The sequence below is a fragment of the Myiozetetes cayanensis genome, unplaced genomic scaffold, assembly GCF_022539395.1.
Source record: "Myiozetetes cayanensis isolate MyiCay16 unplaced genomic scaffold, myiCay2020 scf13, whole genome shotgun sequence".
NCBI lineage: Eukaryota > Metazoa > Chordata > Aves > Passeriformes > Tyrannidae > Myiozetetes > Myiozetetes cayanensis.
The window spans coordinates 2,409,019-2,427,146 of record NW_026086937.1 but is presented as its reverse complement, the minus strand read 5'-3'; the positions used below and the strand labels follow the sequence as shown (position 1 = coordinate 2,427,146).

General features: G+C 38.1%; 1 protein-coding gene across 1 annotated transcript in view; it reads right to left on the bottom strand.

Moving 5' to 3' along the window:
• Positions 1–18,128, bottom strand: part of DNER (delta/notch like EGF repeat containing) — a 108,433-nt gene that overhangs the window by 18,569 nt on the left and 71,736 nt on the right. Inside the window, exons 6-8 of the mRNA XM_050308173.1 lie at positions 14,604–14,757; positions 12,267–12,380; positions 3,800–4,024 (exon numbers count right to left, since the gene is read on the bottom strand). Coding sequence (XP_050164130.1) covers positions 3,800–4,024; positions 12,267–12,380; positions 14,604–14,757 — 493 coding nt within the window. The remainder of the gene's footprint in view (positions 1–3,799; positions 4,025–12,266; positions 12,381–14,603; positions 14,758–18,128) is intronic.

Genomic DNA, 18,128 nt, shown 5'->3' with positions numbered 1-18,128 from the left:
CAATTGAAAAGTCATGCACACAATACAAAGTAGGTATAGTTGAATAGGCTTGGGAATTCCACAGAGTCCTTCAACAGCCATTTGAAAAACTACTATGTTTGACTTCAAAATAACTTAAACATTTTTTATCCCATTCTGGAAATAGGGACATTAAAAAGTATTAGATTGCTCTCCAAGTCAAGTTACATAAATTAACTTCCCTGTACAAGCTAATAGATGGTGGAGATCATTTATAATCATGCCCACAATGAAAGCCAACACACAAAAAATAATTAGTAGTAAATTCCTGGTTGTGTATGTTCTGCAAATTGTGCAGCTATGCAAGTGTAACTACTATCATTTATCATTCTTCAAATCTGTACCCTGGCCCAAAAAACACGGAAACCAAACTGCCTACCAAGCAAGGAGACTTGCAAAGACCTTGGGGTAATTGGAAATGTTTAAAATTCCTCTTCTCTTTAATTTTTGAAGCAGAAGTAACACAGAAGAAAAACCCAACTGACACTGTTCCTGCTGGTAGAAACAGTGCATAAAGGAAGGATGGCATTCAGGTCACACACATAAGCAAAACTCTGCAGCACTTTGCTTCTGTAACAGGAAATTATATCCTCTTTAAAATACTGAAGAGAAAAAAAAGGGGGAAAAAAGGACAAAAAGAAAAAAAAAAAGAACACAACATCCTAGAGCTGAACACAAAAATATAAGTGGCAGGTTCTAAAGTTTTTAGAGCCATGTGTTTCAGATGTACCAAATAACCAACATAGAAGAGAGTTCTAAAAATGTCAGGTAATAAACTTCAATATATGTATTTATCATATATATATATATAAATAATGTATAGGAATTCAGGGACATGTCTGAAATACTCCTGCTCAAAGAGGCCAGAAGTAGACTCCCATTTATCTACTATCACTTTAACTCATGGGGAAAACACCTGCAGATAATTGGTTCAAATCCTGCTGCTGTGACTTAAAAAAAGTCCCAAACGTTGTGTTCCTAACAATGAAAAGGCATAAAAGAAGGAAACAAATAATCCCATCCATTCCTATCTTGCTACCACTTAGGTGTAGTTTTTAATCCTCTTCTGAAATAAGCTACCCAAGTTTTTAAATGGATAGATTAATGACAAGCTCAAATAATTTGGTCTTTAGGCCCACCTCTACACGAAGCAAGTAATGCTAGTTTTAAAAGTGAAGTTTACAGCAGTCTATAAAATGCTTGGGATAAAAAAACATCTTTTTTTTTAAATTTCAAACATGAAGCAACACAAATAAGTGCTGGATGCAACCTCTGTGGTTTCTCATCTGGCTAACTTTTAAATGCACAAATATTATTTAAATAAGTTCCTGTAACATGGGAGGTCTAAGACTACTTTAAGTCCTGAGAGACACAGAATTAATTTGAACAAACTTCTTAATTTGAACATCAACTTCTCACCAGGTTTAGGTGAAAAAGTTAAGAAAAAAAGTTTTCATTGTCTGAACCACAAGCAAAGAATGTGCTAAAGAAAATTATAAAACTTTCCTGGTTTACTTGGAAAGAGATATGTCTAATTTTTCCTGCTATGGATGAGTGGGGAAGGGGCACTAGTGCTGGACAGCTCCCAATGCTACAGAAATTGGGAACAGTTTTCAGAACAGACATTGAAAAGAAAAGAATTTTTTATACTATTTCAGAAATTCAGGTTTCTGTTGACTTATCTTCCCATCACTTATACAGCCAGAGTATCTCTTCCTGTGTTCTGATTTTTACAATTCGAAGCACCTGAATCCTGACAGTTCTTTTCACAACTTACCAGACCATCCACAGAACTGGTGAAATTAAAAATGCTCAGCATCAGCCTGGCTTTTACAGTCAGGTCTGGTTTCAGTCATACATTAAAAACTGTTTAAAGATCCAGATACATCGATACATTTTGATCATTTTCCTCGCTGTCCAGCATCAGGCAGCTCCTCAACTCGTTTGTTTCCCCCTCTCCTGGGATGTTTCTTGGCTGTACACCAATGGTTTGTACCAGTCCATAGCTGGAAAAAACCAGTTTGTCCTTGTCCTTTTCTCTAAGGATTCCTCTATTATGCAAACAAACAGCAAAGGAATTAAATATTTAAAAAAGGAAGACTGAATATTTGTAATGAAAGATTTATCATCTGCACAAAATACCTGAAACAAACCTCATACTAGGAAATACACTTAAGCACTACATAATGCCATTCTTCTCTTGAGATGGAAAACTGTCCCCACAAATATTTGAGCTGAAAACATTTGAGGTCACTTAAACACCTGGACCTATCTTGCCACAAAAATCTACCTACCCTCTGGTTTCTGAAAAGGAATAAAAAAAGCAGAAAGCAGAAGAATTGAGGATGATGCTGTCCATAAAATAGAGACTGCTTTTTTTTCCTGTTGATGTTGTGGTTAAATACACTTAATATGTTTCAATGATTAAAGCTTTCATGTGAGATTTGTATAATCTTGTATGTATAAATTCACAAGTGCTGTCAACAAATTAATTACAAGGTAACACTACTGTGGTATGGTCTGCATTTCACTTTCATATTTTTCTCCTTTATAAAGATGTAATTTCACTATAAATCTGTCAAATCCAACTACAAATTTCCACTGACTTCCTCTCATGTGTGAGTACCTCCAAAAAACTTCTGAAGGTCCCTTGAATGTCTCTTAACAGCAGTTAAATTCTGACACCTGCGAAAAATGCAGCATCATAAAATTCCCACATTCACCAATATACACAAATATGAGATTGGCAGGATCCCTGCACATCCCGTAACTGAGAAGGAAGGGATGGAGAATTTTGGCTGTTTTCCCACATGACATGGAAGAGCAGCAGAGAGAAGGTTATTTCTCTGCAAGGAACTTGGCAGAACAAGGAGCATGTCACAGCTTTATGTATATATAGAGCTACTACCTATCCAGTATCACTCCTTAGCTAATCATTTGTACATTGAAAATTTGTTTTCCTCCTTAATTGCTTCAGTTTTCAAGTGTATAGCTTTATAGGAACAGCCCTAAAAAAAAAAAAAGTGTCAAAATTACTCAAATAATAACAGAGATTATTGAGTCCTTAAGCAGAGGTGGATGTGTAGCACAGGATACCATTCACTCCAACTGCTACTTCAGCTATTAAATATCATTTCTAAAATGTATAAGGGGAGCTATGAGAACCCCAATACTCTGTTGCATTGGTACAATGAAGGAAGAAAACCCTAGAGCTGTGCAAAATGCTCCCCAGCCACCATTCACTGCCAGGCTGAGTTGTCAAACAATTCCCAGCTGAGCCTCCTTGCTGTGCCCACCTCAGCAGCACCACTGGAACTTCTGAAGAGAGACAATTTATGGAAACATGGATGGCAGGATTAAACCCTTTGGAGTAACCAATTTTTTTCCTTCTCTACTTTTGTTCAGCCACCTTGTTTGTTTCTTCTCCTTCCCTAGTGAACAGTGTCATATTTTCCATTCTCTGCACCAGATTTTGTAATTCCAGTGGCACAGATACCTCACCTTAAAAAGATTTATCCTGCAGACTGAGCTTTTGAAATACAGCTGTAGTGATTAACCAAGCCATATGGATCTCAGTGGGTATTTTCAGTGCTCACTCTGCAATTTTTGATTTTCCAAACAGAACGTGTAATGCGTAGATTCCTATCATTACTCCAAACAGATAAAACATCTGTTCAATGTGTTTTATAGACCAAAAAGAAAAAAAAAATTAAAACTATATATTAAAGCTACATATAAAAATAAAGCAAGAGTTACAAAGCATGCAACTGTTTGTACAAACCAGGGATACAGAGGCATCTGTAGCTGGTTCCAACACTGCGACAAATGCCGTGTGCACACGGGTTCAGGGCACAGAAGTCAATCAGCTGAGCACATGTAGGTCCTGTAAATCCAGGACTACAACTGCAGGAGAAGGCAAGTCTGTCTGCATAACAGGTCCCGTTGTTCTGGCAGGGAGATGACGCACAAGGGTCTATTTTGTCTTCACAAGAGGTTCCTAAAAACCCTACAAGAAATAAATGGTTTGGATGAGTAAGCAGTTTGGTATGCTAAAAGTAAGCCACTGATATATCTATATTCCTTTTTTTTTTTTAATTCTATGAAAATTACAAAAATACAGGTTTCCTATATAATAAACTCTAATTTTGCCCACTAAAGATGCTTCAGGTAAAATCATACCATGATACGATTAAGGCAATGAGTTGAAAAAAATATTTGCTGACACTGACAGTGCTTTTCTGCCTTCTGAGCGGGCCTGACTGGAAAAGCAGAAGAGATTTTCTAAAGATCAGAAGCTGACTAGCCTGGAAAAGAAAGAAAAGCCAAAACTGACCTTCTTTTTGTGTCTGTTAACATGCACATTAGTTATAACAACCCTTTAAACAGAACATGGGTTTACTTAAGCTTCAATAATTTAAACATCTTTTATAAGAACAATCTTCTCATTAGCAGGAGAGACAATGATTTATTGAAGCAACACCAGGCAAAAAATAGTCATAAGGATATCCTTGCAAGGAAGCTTTTTTTAATCAGATGTAGAGAAGAATAATATTTGAACACTAACTACAGTTTGTATCTATACATACACACACATCATATGTGTAGTAACACAAGGCATGGTTATTGCACCCAAAAGCAAGTCAGAAAAGCACCATTCCAAATAAAAGATCAAAATTTTCTTTCTAATCAGTTCTAATTTTTTTTTTTTTTTGCTGAGTAGTTGGTCCATTTGTACAGACCCATCATTTTTCAGCCTTACAGTTCCCTGCATTATCTTACATTGTGGAACAATTGTTAACCTTGCAATGGAATATTAAACGAAGGTGAGTGACCCACACAGAGGGCACTACAGGGATCTACTCCCACAGTTAACAAGACTTAGATTATTGTAACTAAGAAAATATGGAAAGGCCACAACTCCTTTGTGAGTTTCAGACAAAACTGGGATGTTCTTGGCCACTGTTGGCAGCAGAATTTTGGCAGCATCTTCAAAATATTGGGTCCTGGACAAGTGACTTAAAAGGTCATGTTTCCCTCATATGTCCATAGGTATCACATCAGAGCTAGTGGAATGAAAAACATGGGAAAAGTAATCCAATTAACAAAAACAAACAAAACAAAACAAAACAATGACAACAAAGAACCCAGGGAATTAAAAATGTTTAAAATAAAAAAAAAAGAAGAAAGAAAAGAAACAACGTACAGATTGACCTTTTAACAGTTTAGTCGTACATAACTCAGCAACAGATCAGGAAAGAAAAGCAGGTCTGGCAGGGCACAGGAGAAGAACAGGCAGGACCCTTCTGCCCTCTCCAGGCAGGATTTCGCTATCCTATGGCTCTAATTCCTTCATGGGCTTTGCCAGGACCACCTGCTGACCAGTGTTGAACAGACAGAGCTTACAAACAGATACTGGGATAAAACCCCAGATACTGGAATCCTGTATCAGAGGTCCCTCCTGTCAATGGTAACTAAGCATCAGAAACTGCAAAGAACAGAAACCCTGAGATCAAGGATCTAATTCCAGCAGTGTTCCACTGACAGATTTAAAAAAAAAAAAGCCTGTTATCACAAAATCTTGGTCAGATTTAAAAGAACCTGCGAGGGCTTTTAGGTATTACCAAGAGGAGGTCAGGCAATGAGTCCAGTGAAATCTCCATATTAACTCTGAAACCGGATTGAAGAGGATCAAGGAGATCTGAGGTCAGCCAAAGACATTAGTGCTGCTTCACTACAACCTTCACAGTAATCTTGCCCACAAAGAGGAGCTCACTGGCAGATGGCTAATGTTTCAAGTGACAAAGCACTTCAGGAACATATGCAGGATTAAAATACACCAAAACATGTTGCCCTTGTGCTATCTTTGACTGCACTGTGAAATGTGTTCAGTTGATTCTGGAAGTTGAAATCTTTAGCGTGAGTTAAATATCTGAAAATGCTCAAAGCAGCAAATCTGGAAATCTATTATTTTGGCATTTCTGAATGCACATTTAAATCCACGCCAGTACAATTGTTGAATATAAACAATGCAAGGAATAACTTTAAAAATCAAATGCAGAGGTGTGTTGATTGAAAACAGAATCAAATACTGGAGGAAAAAAATATCAGCATTATTTATCTGCAGATAATTATCCCCTCCCGGGCAGGTGGAGCTCGTTAGCCCTTAAAGGCAACCCACCTACGTCCTAAGGACCTCGCTGCCACTGTCCAAGCTCGCTTGGCCCCGGCAGATGAACCTTAGGATTAAAGGGTGGGCTCAGTTCCGCGCACACTGTGTCTCACCAAAAAAATCCAATGCGCAGGCTGGAAGGTGGAAAGACCTTCCCCGGATCTTCGCTCGCGAAGACTGGCCATTATTATTAATTATCCCCTGAACTGCTCTTCAACCAAACCCTGCACCTCGGTCATTGCTGGTGTAACAGGGACGTGACTGAAATGCAATCACTACTGGTGATTTGAGAGATCTGAATACAAAATATACCAAAGGAATAATGCAGAATGTAAAGGGGACAGGCAACACTGGAAAATATTTATAATTCTAAAAACCATAACACCATGTTTGTGCTTAGCACAGATCAGACCATTCAGCTCATTGTCAAGAACAACAATATTAAGACAGGTGATATGCTTTATAAATCACAACAGACCTCCAGGGCAGTGAGAGAAAGTAGATCAGAAAATGTTTTCAGAGGCAGAAAAGCTCCCCATAAAAGCCAGATTTCTTATCATGGTGGGATTTTAATTACTTCACTATTGGAAGCAAAAGAGCCAGGTGCAAATCAAGGAAGTTCAGCATTTTGTGGAGACACTCTTATACAGACTGCAGAAAAACTAACTTGTATGAGTGTTGTGTTACACCCAATTCCAAGCATTCCAAAAATGTGAAAAATTAAGTATGTGAATCGCTAGTGCTTGGGATTACAAAGCCTTTTAATGTGAAGTACAGGGATAAGTAGTAAAAGAAATACAGGCAATTTATTATTTTCCCTATAGAAATTTGTCCTGTGAGGAAACAGAAATTGAGGGTATTTCACCAGAATTCTATAAAGAGGAAAAAGATACTCATCAGATGGATCAAGAAATCATTAAAATGTAGCTGTGAGATTTTGATTGAAAACCACCCTTGCTAAGTCTTTATGGATAAAGATGAATTGAGGCTAAATCCATTCAAGCATTAAGGAAAAGTCTATTTAGAATAAGAGCAATTTGGGAAGGTGCCAAGTAAAAACATTAGATTAGCAGAGAGTACCAGAAACTAAACTGCCATAAAAAATTTTAATTAACAACAAGATGTTCTTCAGGTAAATTAAACTCTCTTGTGGCAATATAAAGAATATCTGCATTCTAATCACCAATAACCTTGGGAAATCTTCTACATACATCAGCTGTGTGACCCACTTGCCCAGAATCCAGATAGTAAATTGGTTTATTCCATGTAAACCTAAAGAAGGTGGAATCACATCTGCAAGATGTACCAGAGACAAAGGCTTTCATGTGAACAACGAAGGACAGAAAAAAGTGAAGACCTTGAAACGTAAAACTACTCTAAACCTGGGCAAATAACTTCTGTTCTCCCAGTCAATTAAAATTCATGGTGGCAATGTGCATTTCCTAGCTGCTATTGCAAATCAACACGTATGAATCACAACTTAGCATCTGCTATAGCCATCAAACTCTTTTTCTTTTAAACCACAGAATCTGCAATAAGAGCATTCATTAATTTCTTGCTTTCCAGTATTTTCAGAAATACCTGCAGGTATTTCAGGACACTTTTGCTGAGTGTGTTGCCAGCAGTTAGTTACCTGCTGCCAGTCAAATCAGACTGTCAATGGTAAAATAAAATCCATCCTGAGACGTTAATTTCAAGTAATCTGTATGTTAAACTCTTAATCATAAGCATTGTTTTCTCTCCCTGTCTTCTTCTAGAGGATGGCTCTGAAATCCATCATTGCTGAGGACCATTTTTCAAAACTATGTTACTCTGAAGGAAAATATCTCTGCCCTTCTGTCAGAGCAGGTGACCTCCACACACAGCAAGTGGCAACAGCCCAAGAGGCCAAGCCCATTTTCTGTGGTTGGCCAGCTGAATTCATGCCACTTTAAACAAAGATTAATATCTTCCTGTAGCACTGGATGCAGTTTATCTGTGTTCATTATCAGGACATTAAACTGGCATGGAACACAACTTCAGAAACATCTTGCAAGTTTATTCTTTTAATATAACTGAGCTGCACTTTGCTCATTTTTCCCTGGCTTTGTTCAAAACCATAGTCCACTACCAATTGATTTTAGTATTATCTCCTGAGCAAAAATTAACATAAGCTCTCCAAATGTTTAAAAAACATAAAACAAATATATACACAAGTACCAAGTCTTTCATTCTAACTAATTTTACAAAATTTGTGTGTGGAAGTAACACATTTTCCCCCCAATCAGGCAATTTCCATACAAGTTTGGGGTTTTTTTTCCACTTTTAACAAAGATTTGCATGAATTTGACAATTACATAAGCAAGGATAACTAGTTCTTACATTGTTGAAACATGCTTATCAATTTAATAACATTTGGCTATTAATTTAATGTAATGACATTTGTTTATTTCAAGCAGGGTTTTTTTTATATGTTTCCAATATTTTTTAATCTATATTTAATTCCATTTCAGGGTACTTTGGAAATATATATAACTTCTCAGTGACATAAAGAAAACAGAACCAAATTTATAAGTTGATGATCAGTGCATCAATCAGCTCAAATAAAATTTATTGATGTTACTGTCAATACAGTAGTAAGTTATACACTATGAGAATGGGAGGAAAATTGGGGGATTTATGGAATGATTCTGAATATAAATTTCAAATACTCATATTCAGGTTGACACTTTTACTATGTGTAGGTTTTTAGAATGTCTAGAAATTTCTCTGCATGATCACTGGAATGCAATATTTGCTAAATGTATGTTTATTAACATGAAACTTTTGAGAAGCCAATCAAAGATCCCCACCCCATTGTAAGAACAAGATCCCAAATATCCTTTTCAAATAATTAGTGTCAAAATTTTTAACAAATTCTTTGGTCCTTAGTATTGCTTAATCAATAAATTTGAGTGCAAAATCCCATTTTCTCTTTAGTAAGGGTGACTCAACAACTTCAGGTAACAGTTTATTTTCTGATATATTTTGAACACTAAAACCTACAATGAATCCCACAGAAAATGGAATCTGCAAGCATAACAAAATTCTCTTTACTAAAGGAATCTTTAAGGCAGCAAAATTTCCTGAAGAATAATCATGAATTGTTCACATCTGAGATAACCTGCTTTTTCAGTGCCTCAGATCTCACCTTCTGTCAGTTATCACATCTTTCATGAACCACAGATCTCACTTGTAAAAGAAATGCACAATCTCCAGATCATTCCTCATTGTTTCCATCTCATTCCTCTATCTGCCACCTTCTCCTTTTCCCTTTGTGACACCATATTTTCTTGTCCTTCTCTGCCTGACCACGTCATATCTCCACTCTGTAGTTCTTCCACAGGGCTCCTTGGCCCCCTTTCTGCAGAGTGCTGAATGAGCACTACATCAAGAAAAGCCTTTTCTCAACAAGCAATTACTATTAAGCCCAGCAGGAGAAAAGCAGCAGGGCAAGAGACCTTAAATTAGAAAACTGGGGGGCTGGTAGGGGTTTTTTAATGGAAAATTTGAAGAGGTGCTAAAAATAGCAAATGTGCAAGTTGCTGCATCTGCAATTTTCAATTAACTATCCTTTGTTGTTTTTACAAAAATTACCAATTTTCTTCAAAAGCTCAAACAAAAGCTCTCACAATATGCCTCTATGAGAGGATGACACCTGAAAAGAAGTAAGAAGGATCAAGGGACCGTCACTAGTACATGCAGATTATATATTTCTTCCTAAGGGAAAGAATCCTGGAGAGTCCAGAAAGTGATTCCTGAAACACTCTGTCTCCTCCAAAGGCTTGCTCTATGTTAGTGAATGTTGCAGGTCAATACACAAAACCTGATTTCAACAAGAGTTGTAAGTGTATTCCAGTAGAACTTTTGGAAATTATACTGGGAGACCAGAACTGGTAACTCTGCACAGGAAGTTTCAGAAAGGTGGCTCAGAAAACGTGTCTGCCTATCAACAAAGCCTAGAAGCAGAGAGGTACTTCTTGAAGTTGCTAAGTTTCAGCTTTTTCTTTCCTTTGGAAGAGTAAAAAATCACAATATATCTTTAAGGAAAGTCCATAGAAAACCTCATGATTCCAGGCAGAAAAGGGGTACATGCTTATAACAAATAATAAGAATGAAAGTACCAACAAACAAAAGGATCAGACCACTGAAAAAATGATACCACTGTGCTCAGAAGGAAAAAGAGCAAAGCATAAACATTAAGACAGTACAATAACTGCCAAAATAAGCCCACTCAAAGCAGAGCACTCAGCAGAAACAACTGGAAACTTTTCAATCACAAATACGGATAAGTGGAAAAGGAAGGAGCAGAAAGGTGACAAGACTGAGGAATCAGAGAGAGTCATACGTGAGCAAACAGGGACAAGGAACACAGGTGACTTGGTTCTCCTGCAGCAAAAAAAAAACCTGCTACCAGTGGGAACGCTGCACATCAGGCACTGGCACGTCGAGGAACCTCTCCATCGGTCTGCCTGGGGAGGGAGGTTTTCCTGCCCTGCGCTCCAGGTCTGCCCTGGCACAGGGGCACAGCCCTTGGCACAGCCGGCAGGGGCGTTTACAGGAGCAGCACAGGCTGCCTGCAGTGCCAGGGCTGGCAGGCCAAGCAGGGCTGGCAGCCTCCCCGCTCCCCTGACGGGCTAATTGCCACTGGCACGAGCTCCCCGAGCAGGAGAGCAGCCACAGCCCCCCACAGTGACCCAGGCAGGAATGCCATTCAGCAGCACAGAGAGCAGGGCACTGCATCCCAGCCACAGCCCCGCAGCACAGCATGGGGAACGTGGCCAGCCAGGCACCTCAGCCCCCCAGTAACCCCAGCCCAGGGCCAGGGTCACAAATGGTGGTAGGAGAGAAGTCAAGACATGGTCAGCACATTCACTGGCAGCTCATCAGGAGCAACTGAGGTACAACACACACAGGAACAAACAGGGCTGATCTAAAGCAACCAAAGATCCCAAGAGGTTTTTTTCCTGACGTTTATTATTGGAAAGATCGTTTGCTACACAGCATCCTTAAAGACTCTTGAACAGATTTCCTAAGGAGAATGCAAGCAAATTACTTCACCAAGCCTAACATCTAATATTTTTCTCGCTGAATTCTGCTACTAGTTATAATGGAAACAATTTTCAAAATTCTACCAAATGCAAGATCTGCACTGCTGTCAAGATGTCAGTGTCTGTGTTTCAACACAGCTGTTAAGTGTTAAAGCATGGCACTCAGGAAAAGCAAGGAATCAGTCTAAAGAAATTACAAAGAATCTTCATTACTGAGCGAGCAGATATTACTGGAGCTGTCATCAAAGACTTGGACCCCTAGAGCAACCATAAGGTGCTGGCAGAACAAAAACAACATCCACAGATCAAGCAAGGACAGAAATACAATTAGTTCAAAGCTCGAATCTTAATTATAAATAACTAATGGAAGGCTTCCTAATTGAAAGCTTCCACTCATAATAATTTTTTAATACGCAATTTCGACATCTGTCATTGCAGTCAGCTCAGTGTTACGAAAGCACACGCACCAGCACCGGGGTGTCCTCGTTTCACACAGTCGTATTTACAGAGTTTACCAGTGACAATCAATGACAGGAATTGGAAGAAGTATGAATTACAATGGGGGACTGAAATAATTCCTTTAGTTTTGAGTTATTACTCTTACACATATTTTAGCCAACTGGCCCGTGTACAGAAACGTGCAAAGGCTACAAGGGAGGCACCTTTTTCTCACGCATTTAGTGGACAATATAAAAATCAGATCCCAGTCCTAAATCTCCTCAAATTCGCCTTTCTCACAGTGCTGGAGCCTGATTTCTCTTGGGGAATGAAAGAACATTTCTGCACCACATATACACTGAAACACTCAGCCCTTGCCACACTTCCTATCCTGTCGCTGATTATACAAAGCATTTCTCATCTGGATGGTTTTGTTCTGCTCACAATTACGGGCTAAGGCACGATTTAAAAAATATTTAAATACACAGATCAATATAACTGGAAATTTTGACTGAGTACACACCACAAAACACCAGTTTGTGTGAGGTATTAGAGAGGTGTTTGCTGTTTACCTTCTGGGCATTGACAGGTGAATCCGTGGATGTTGGATGAGCAGGTACCTCCATTCTGGCACGGCTGCTGGATGCAATGATCGATCTCTGACTGGCACAGCTCTCCAGTGTAACCTACAGAACACACACATTATTCAGAAAATAGAGCAAAAATGAGGGTTTACCATGAAATGTGTTACTAGTCATCCAAACAGTAACATTACTTTTCTTGAATAAAATTAACCAAAATAAGCAACAGAATTCAGGACAGTTTTCTAATTCTTTACAAAATGAGATTTCTAATTAAAATGTATTCTTCACTGGAGAAACATAAGTAGAAGCACAAATCTAGAGGTTATGTCAACTCTATTTTAATTGGAGCCATATTCTGACAGCATTAATAATAATGGAGGTAGGTGCTCAATCCTCATCAGCATCCACATAACCAAAAAAATAAGTAATTTTGGGAAGATTTTCAAATGCATCTTGAATCTCAATCAATAATCTTTATCAAGACTTTAAACAGAACTTGACACTACGAATTATCTGTGCATATGCTGAATGACTGTCATTTGCTCCTACTTCTGGGCTTGAAAAAGAGTGTTTATTTTAAGTGGGAGCTGTGAAGAACTGCTCAGCACAGTTGCAAACTCCTCCAAATAAGCTTCTATAAGTTCACAAGCTACAGATTGTGTGTACTGTACTATTTGACCATAAGTCTGCTTTGTTCCATATGTCTGATGTCTGTAAGACAACCCCAGAAAATGAACAAACTCAAAAATACAGCCTTAATTATTATACACTCCAAACTTAAGTTCCTTAGCAAACACCACACATTCCCCTTTTGTAATTTTTATTCACCTCCAAGAAACTATCTTGAATGCATGACTGAAGAAGGAACTAAATGCTACACAAAGACTTTTTTTTTTTAAAGGAATCCTACATAAAATTGTAAATATCTTCCATAAAAAGCACATTTAACTCACGATCTGGTGTTGAAGACTAGCAAGCCATGACCAGGTGACACTGTTAGAACATTGCGAGGAATGGGTACAGAAGACAAAGACCCCAAGGTGAAAAAGAGGACATACCTGGACAAGGATTTTGCTGATGCAGGGGAAAAAAAGGAAAAAGAAGGGGAACCAAACCATACAATGGAGGGGGAATCTTATTTTTTTAAAAATAATTATTTTGAATGCAATCAAAATTAAAATTTATGTGTCTTTTTGGGGCAGGTTAATACCCAGACCTGTTCAAACCTACTGGGTATTACCATAAAATAGCTGTCAACTCAGATTGTTATATTTGGAGTTGCTAGAGCACTACTGCAGAAATCTTCCACTTTTATATGCTATAGAATTGAGTTACAAACCTATTCTCTGCAATGCAAAACCTGAAGGAAATAGCTCTGCTGTGTGTTTCATGTCATACGATTCTACGAAATCACCTAAACTGGAGAAAAATAATGAAGTTGAAAGGCAGAACTGTGGTCTCATCAGACATCTCCTCTGCACCAGGCTGAAGGACTTGGAGGGCGCTTTCCAGCCTCACTCTGGGAAACCAGTGATTTTCTGCAATTTCAGTTGGTCTCCAACAATGAAGTATTATAGAAGACTATATCCAGGGATTTCTTTCATCTACAGGTTTCTTAGTTTTTCAAGTTCTCACATCCAGCTGATTATTTTTGTCAGTCATAACATCAGAGTACTGAATATGCTTAACTCATTACAATTTTTTTGCATCTTTTAACGTTACCAAGTTTGTGAAGGTTAAAAATCACCATGGAATTCAACAGGTATCCAAAAGGGCACAGCACAGAAAGGCAAAAATGACTGTGCTGCTACAAGAATCTGACTTCCTGTGATTGCCATTGCAGCTGGCAGGAAAACTCATCAGAGATAACATTTTATGACAGATTTGCAAAAATAAATACGTCCTATCTTGTTATTATCTATAGGGCATGTTTTGTCCATCTGAAAGACAGCACGATTCAGGAATATCATAGCAATTATGTCACAAGGGCTAGAAAAGCAGAGGTGCTGAGCAACCACCATGGAGAGGAGGGGAGAGGGGAGGAATTTTCTCCCATTTGATTGGTGCACCATACAGAAAGAGTTTACAATGAAAACATGTTTATTCAACAGCTGGTTTTTACATAAAATCTGAAAACTGGAAGAAAACCTGATTAGCAAAAAGCTGATGTGAACAACAGTTTCGCCTTTGTCTTCTTAATAGCTAAAGTTCTTTTAGTTGCAAACAATTCACTCACTAGGTTATGGTTTAAATATATGCTTTTAAAGGTGTTTTTCAGATGAAGAAAGCAGAAGTGCATCATTCAAGGTGTACCACAGAACCTACCAGGCAGGCAGCTGCAGGTGAAGTTGTTCCTGTCGTGTTTCTGGGCTACGTCGGTGCAGGTCGCGTTGTTCTGACAGGGCTGGCTCTGACAAGCATCAAATTCTTCACACAGGGAACCCTTATAAGCGTCTTCACACTCACAGAAAAACGTTGCCTAAAAACAAACAGGATATATTTTCAAAGGTTTTGTTTCATTTCATACCCTACTGAATGTAAATGTTTGGGTTTTTGCTGTTCACAACAACAACAGCTGCCACAGATACGTCAAATACCAAACCTGCACTAATTCTTCAGCTCAAATTTTTTATGAGGTTGGGTCACTTCATCCAGGCAAGGAGGCTGGGATCAGATCCATAATATCTAAATCACTCTAAATTTTTTCTTCCGTTCCAGAAACTGGATTTATAGGCTGAAATAGCTGTCAGGATAAGTAATGTGCAGATTTACTACAAAAAAAAATCCTACTACAAATATGAACCCTTTAAGGGAAGGGCAGGACTGGCTCCCAGGGGGTCACTTCAGTGGTGCTTCAGCAGTAACTCCCCCTTCAATTTTGTTAAAATATGTCTTCTTCCAAATGTATTCATTCCTTTTTCCAAACCTTGCGGTTTAATATAAAAACAAGACCACTGCACTTGCTAAAGGTTTAAAATACCTACAAGAGGGCATGATATGGCACACATGTTTTTTGGTAAGAAAATAATTAAAATTAGATTTAAAAAACCTTTAGGTCACTAACACTGCCAAGGCAGGTTCACAGAAAGGAAGCAAGGCGAGTTCTCTCATCTGTAGTATAGATTTAGATTAAATATCTATCTGAATTTGCTCAATAAACACTAGATGGCAACATCACTCACTCTCACGTTTCAAAGGCAGATCATCAGGGCTAGAACGCAGCTGTCCCATGCACAAACATTGTAATGCAAAGTACAGAATGTGCAGGGAAGCAGGAACAAAAAGAGAGGTGGGTCTTCTATTTTTTTCTCGTGTTTGTTTCATACAAATAAACAGCTGTGGCTTAAGGAAAAAATAATCATCTTCACATAAATAAAAACTTCCCTCAGTAAACCCCAGATTTCAGTACTTCTTCACAAATACCTCACTTGGTAGAGTTATGCAAGGATCAGTATCATCTCTAAAATTCAAAATGATGGGCATGTTATTTATCGGGAGTGCAAGTCCTTGCTAAGTGTACTAAGAGTACAGTCTATAAATGTTCTGGAATTTACCCAAGCCTCTTCACAAAACAGCTCTGAATATCTCACATATTAGAAATGACAGGTTTCCAAACAAGGCTGCAGTTCAACAGAAAGTCAGGCAAGCAAAACAGAGTCAAAATTATTACACTCCTGTAGGACAGAACTTACTTTAAAGATCATAATTCATATGAACTGTCCACAGAGAAACAAGCATCACTAACATCCTGTTATAGCAATATAAATATCAATGCATTTCAACAATGCAACAGCCAGTCATTGCTTCACCAATATTGATTAAATAGGAAGTTAAGAAAAGCTCAGATAATATTGATGTCTCTCTAAGAGTTTCTTACAGGTGTCAATTTACCGTAAAGAACAGTTAACCAAATGGGGTTTGAAAGCTGCAAGAGAAAAGCATTGTAACACTTCAAACTGAAATGTCTAATGACAGATAGCACTTCTGAGACCCTGACAAGTTATTCTATAGAGAGGATTAGGTGTTATTGTTGCTCCCCCAGCTGATACTATTACTTTTCCCCTGCATAGCTAACACATATTAGCATATTTGAGGAAAACTAAGTCAAGAAGCAGCTCCACACTGCCACAACACCAGTATTGATGGCACTATCTGAGAACTCCAGAACCATCTACTATCAATAAACAGTTCCTCTGTGTATTTTATTTGGTTAAGAGAGTGCAAATCTATCGTATATCACTTGGGATGGCAATAAAATAATTTTTTTTAATAATCTGCTATTATGCAACCTGTATCATATTATAAATATAGTTGGAATATAGTAATTTTTTCCTATTTTAAGTAAGCAGAGTAATAAGTACCTTTTTTTACTATAGTGAAAAACTCTTAAGAGGACCAGAATAAAATTAATGTCTACTCTTGCTTGCTGAGAAAGACTTTCAATATTTATTACAAACTCCAGTGAGTTGCTGTAATATCTGAGCAAAACACTCCTGTATGATAATTACATACTTTGTATTTAGGAGTACATTGGACTTAGAAAAATAAGTCCATCCGCAGGGCAGGTGTACATTAGGGTTTCTTAGAATTTGCTTTTTTACAAATAATAATCAAATACATCTACCCCAAAGCTTCTGGCCCACAGAGAAGACATGGAAACCATTGCTATTCATTTCAATCTGTGATTTCTCTGTGCCAGCACAGGGCAGTTATTTTTGTGTAAATCTCATCAGTTCTACATCTAGCAATAAAATTTCATGTTTCCACAGCCAGCTCTTCCATATTTTACATGGGAGTGCTGAAGTTGTGGAACAGAGAAATCTGTGAAAGAAACAACTTCATCCCCACTTGTAAATAAAGTTGTGGCATTCAAAATGAATGGGTGGGCAAAGTTCACTTCAAAATCCTCCAGGAAGTCAGAAATTCACACCAGACAAACCTCTCCCCTTTGGGTTAATACAAAGATTTTTCTCTTCCATTGACACCTAACTGGTTTGAGGACAACTTACTCTGGTGTAAAGCTGAGTAAACGAATCTGAAATTCTTATTTATATTGTGATGATGCCAAGACCAGGGTTGTACTTTTGACACGTTCCTGCTTCCCTCTTGTGGACAAATGGCAAGCACGGCAGGAAAACAGAGGTACAAAGTTCATACAAAGCATGGAAAAGGCATCACTTGGACTCAGCATCACCTCACAGAACTTTGTTCGAAGCGGTGAATTTTATGTTGCTTTCAAAAGCCACAGTAGTTGAAAAAGAAACTCTGCATTAAAACTTTGCCTTTCACATCCACAGTCTATAAAAAGTATCTAGCTGAGTAGAAGCCAAGTTATGTACCAGTAAGGAATGAGTAAAAACTGTCCAAGACTCCCAGGTTAGACCAGAATTCATTTGTTTACAGTTGTATGCACTCCGTAGATAACACTTTGCCACTGTGCCCATACCACTGCAGATTGTTAATTACATTCAGATTTCCCATTAAGCAGATGTGTTCCTGCATTCTTCTCCATTAAACTAGGTTTGAAATAAAACTATGAAGTGCATAAAACCCCAAAGACATCCATATAAATCTTCTTGGCACTGGAAGCAATGACTACAGCCAGCAGAGCTCGGAGCTTGGTCGTGGTATTAGGTCTTTTATGCATTCTTCTAAGAAGTTGCTTTGCATCCTGCAAGAGTAGATTGTGCAAAACAGAATGAATTATAGATAAAACTAACAGCAGATCACGAAGGACTTGCTGCAAACTTAAAGAAAATTGGAGTTCTGCAAAAAAGAACTGCGTCCTGGGAAACCAACACAACGGTTATACGTGTCAAGCGTGTAATTTTGGGAGCTGTTTGCTCCATC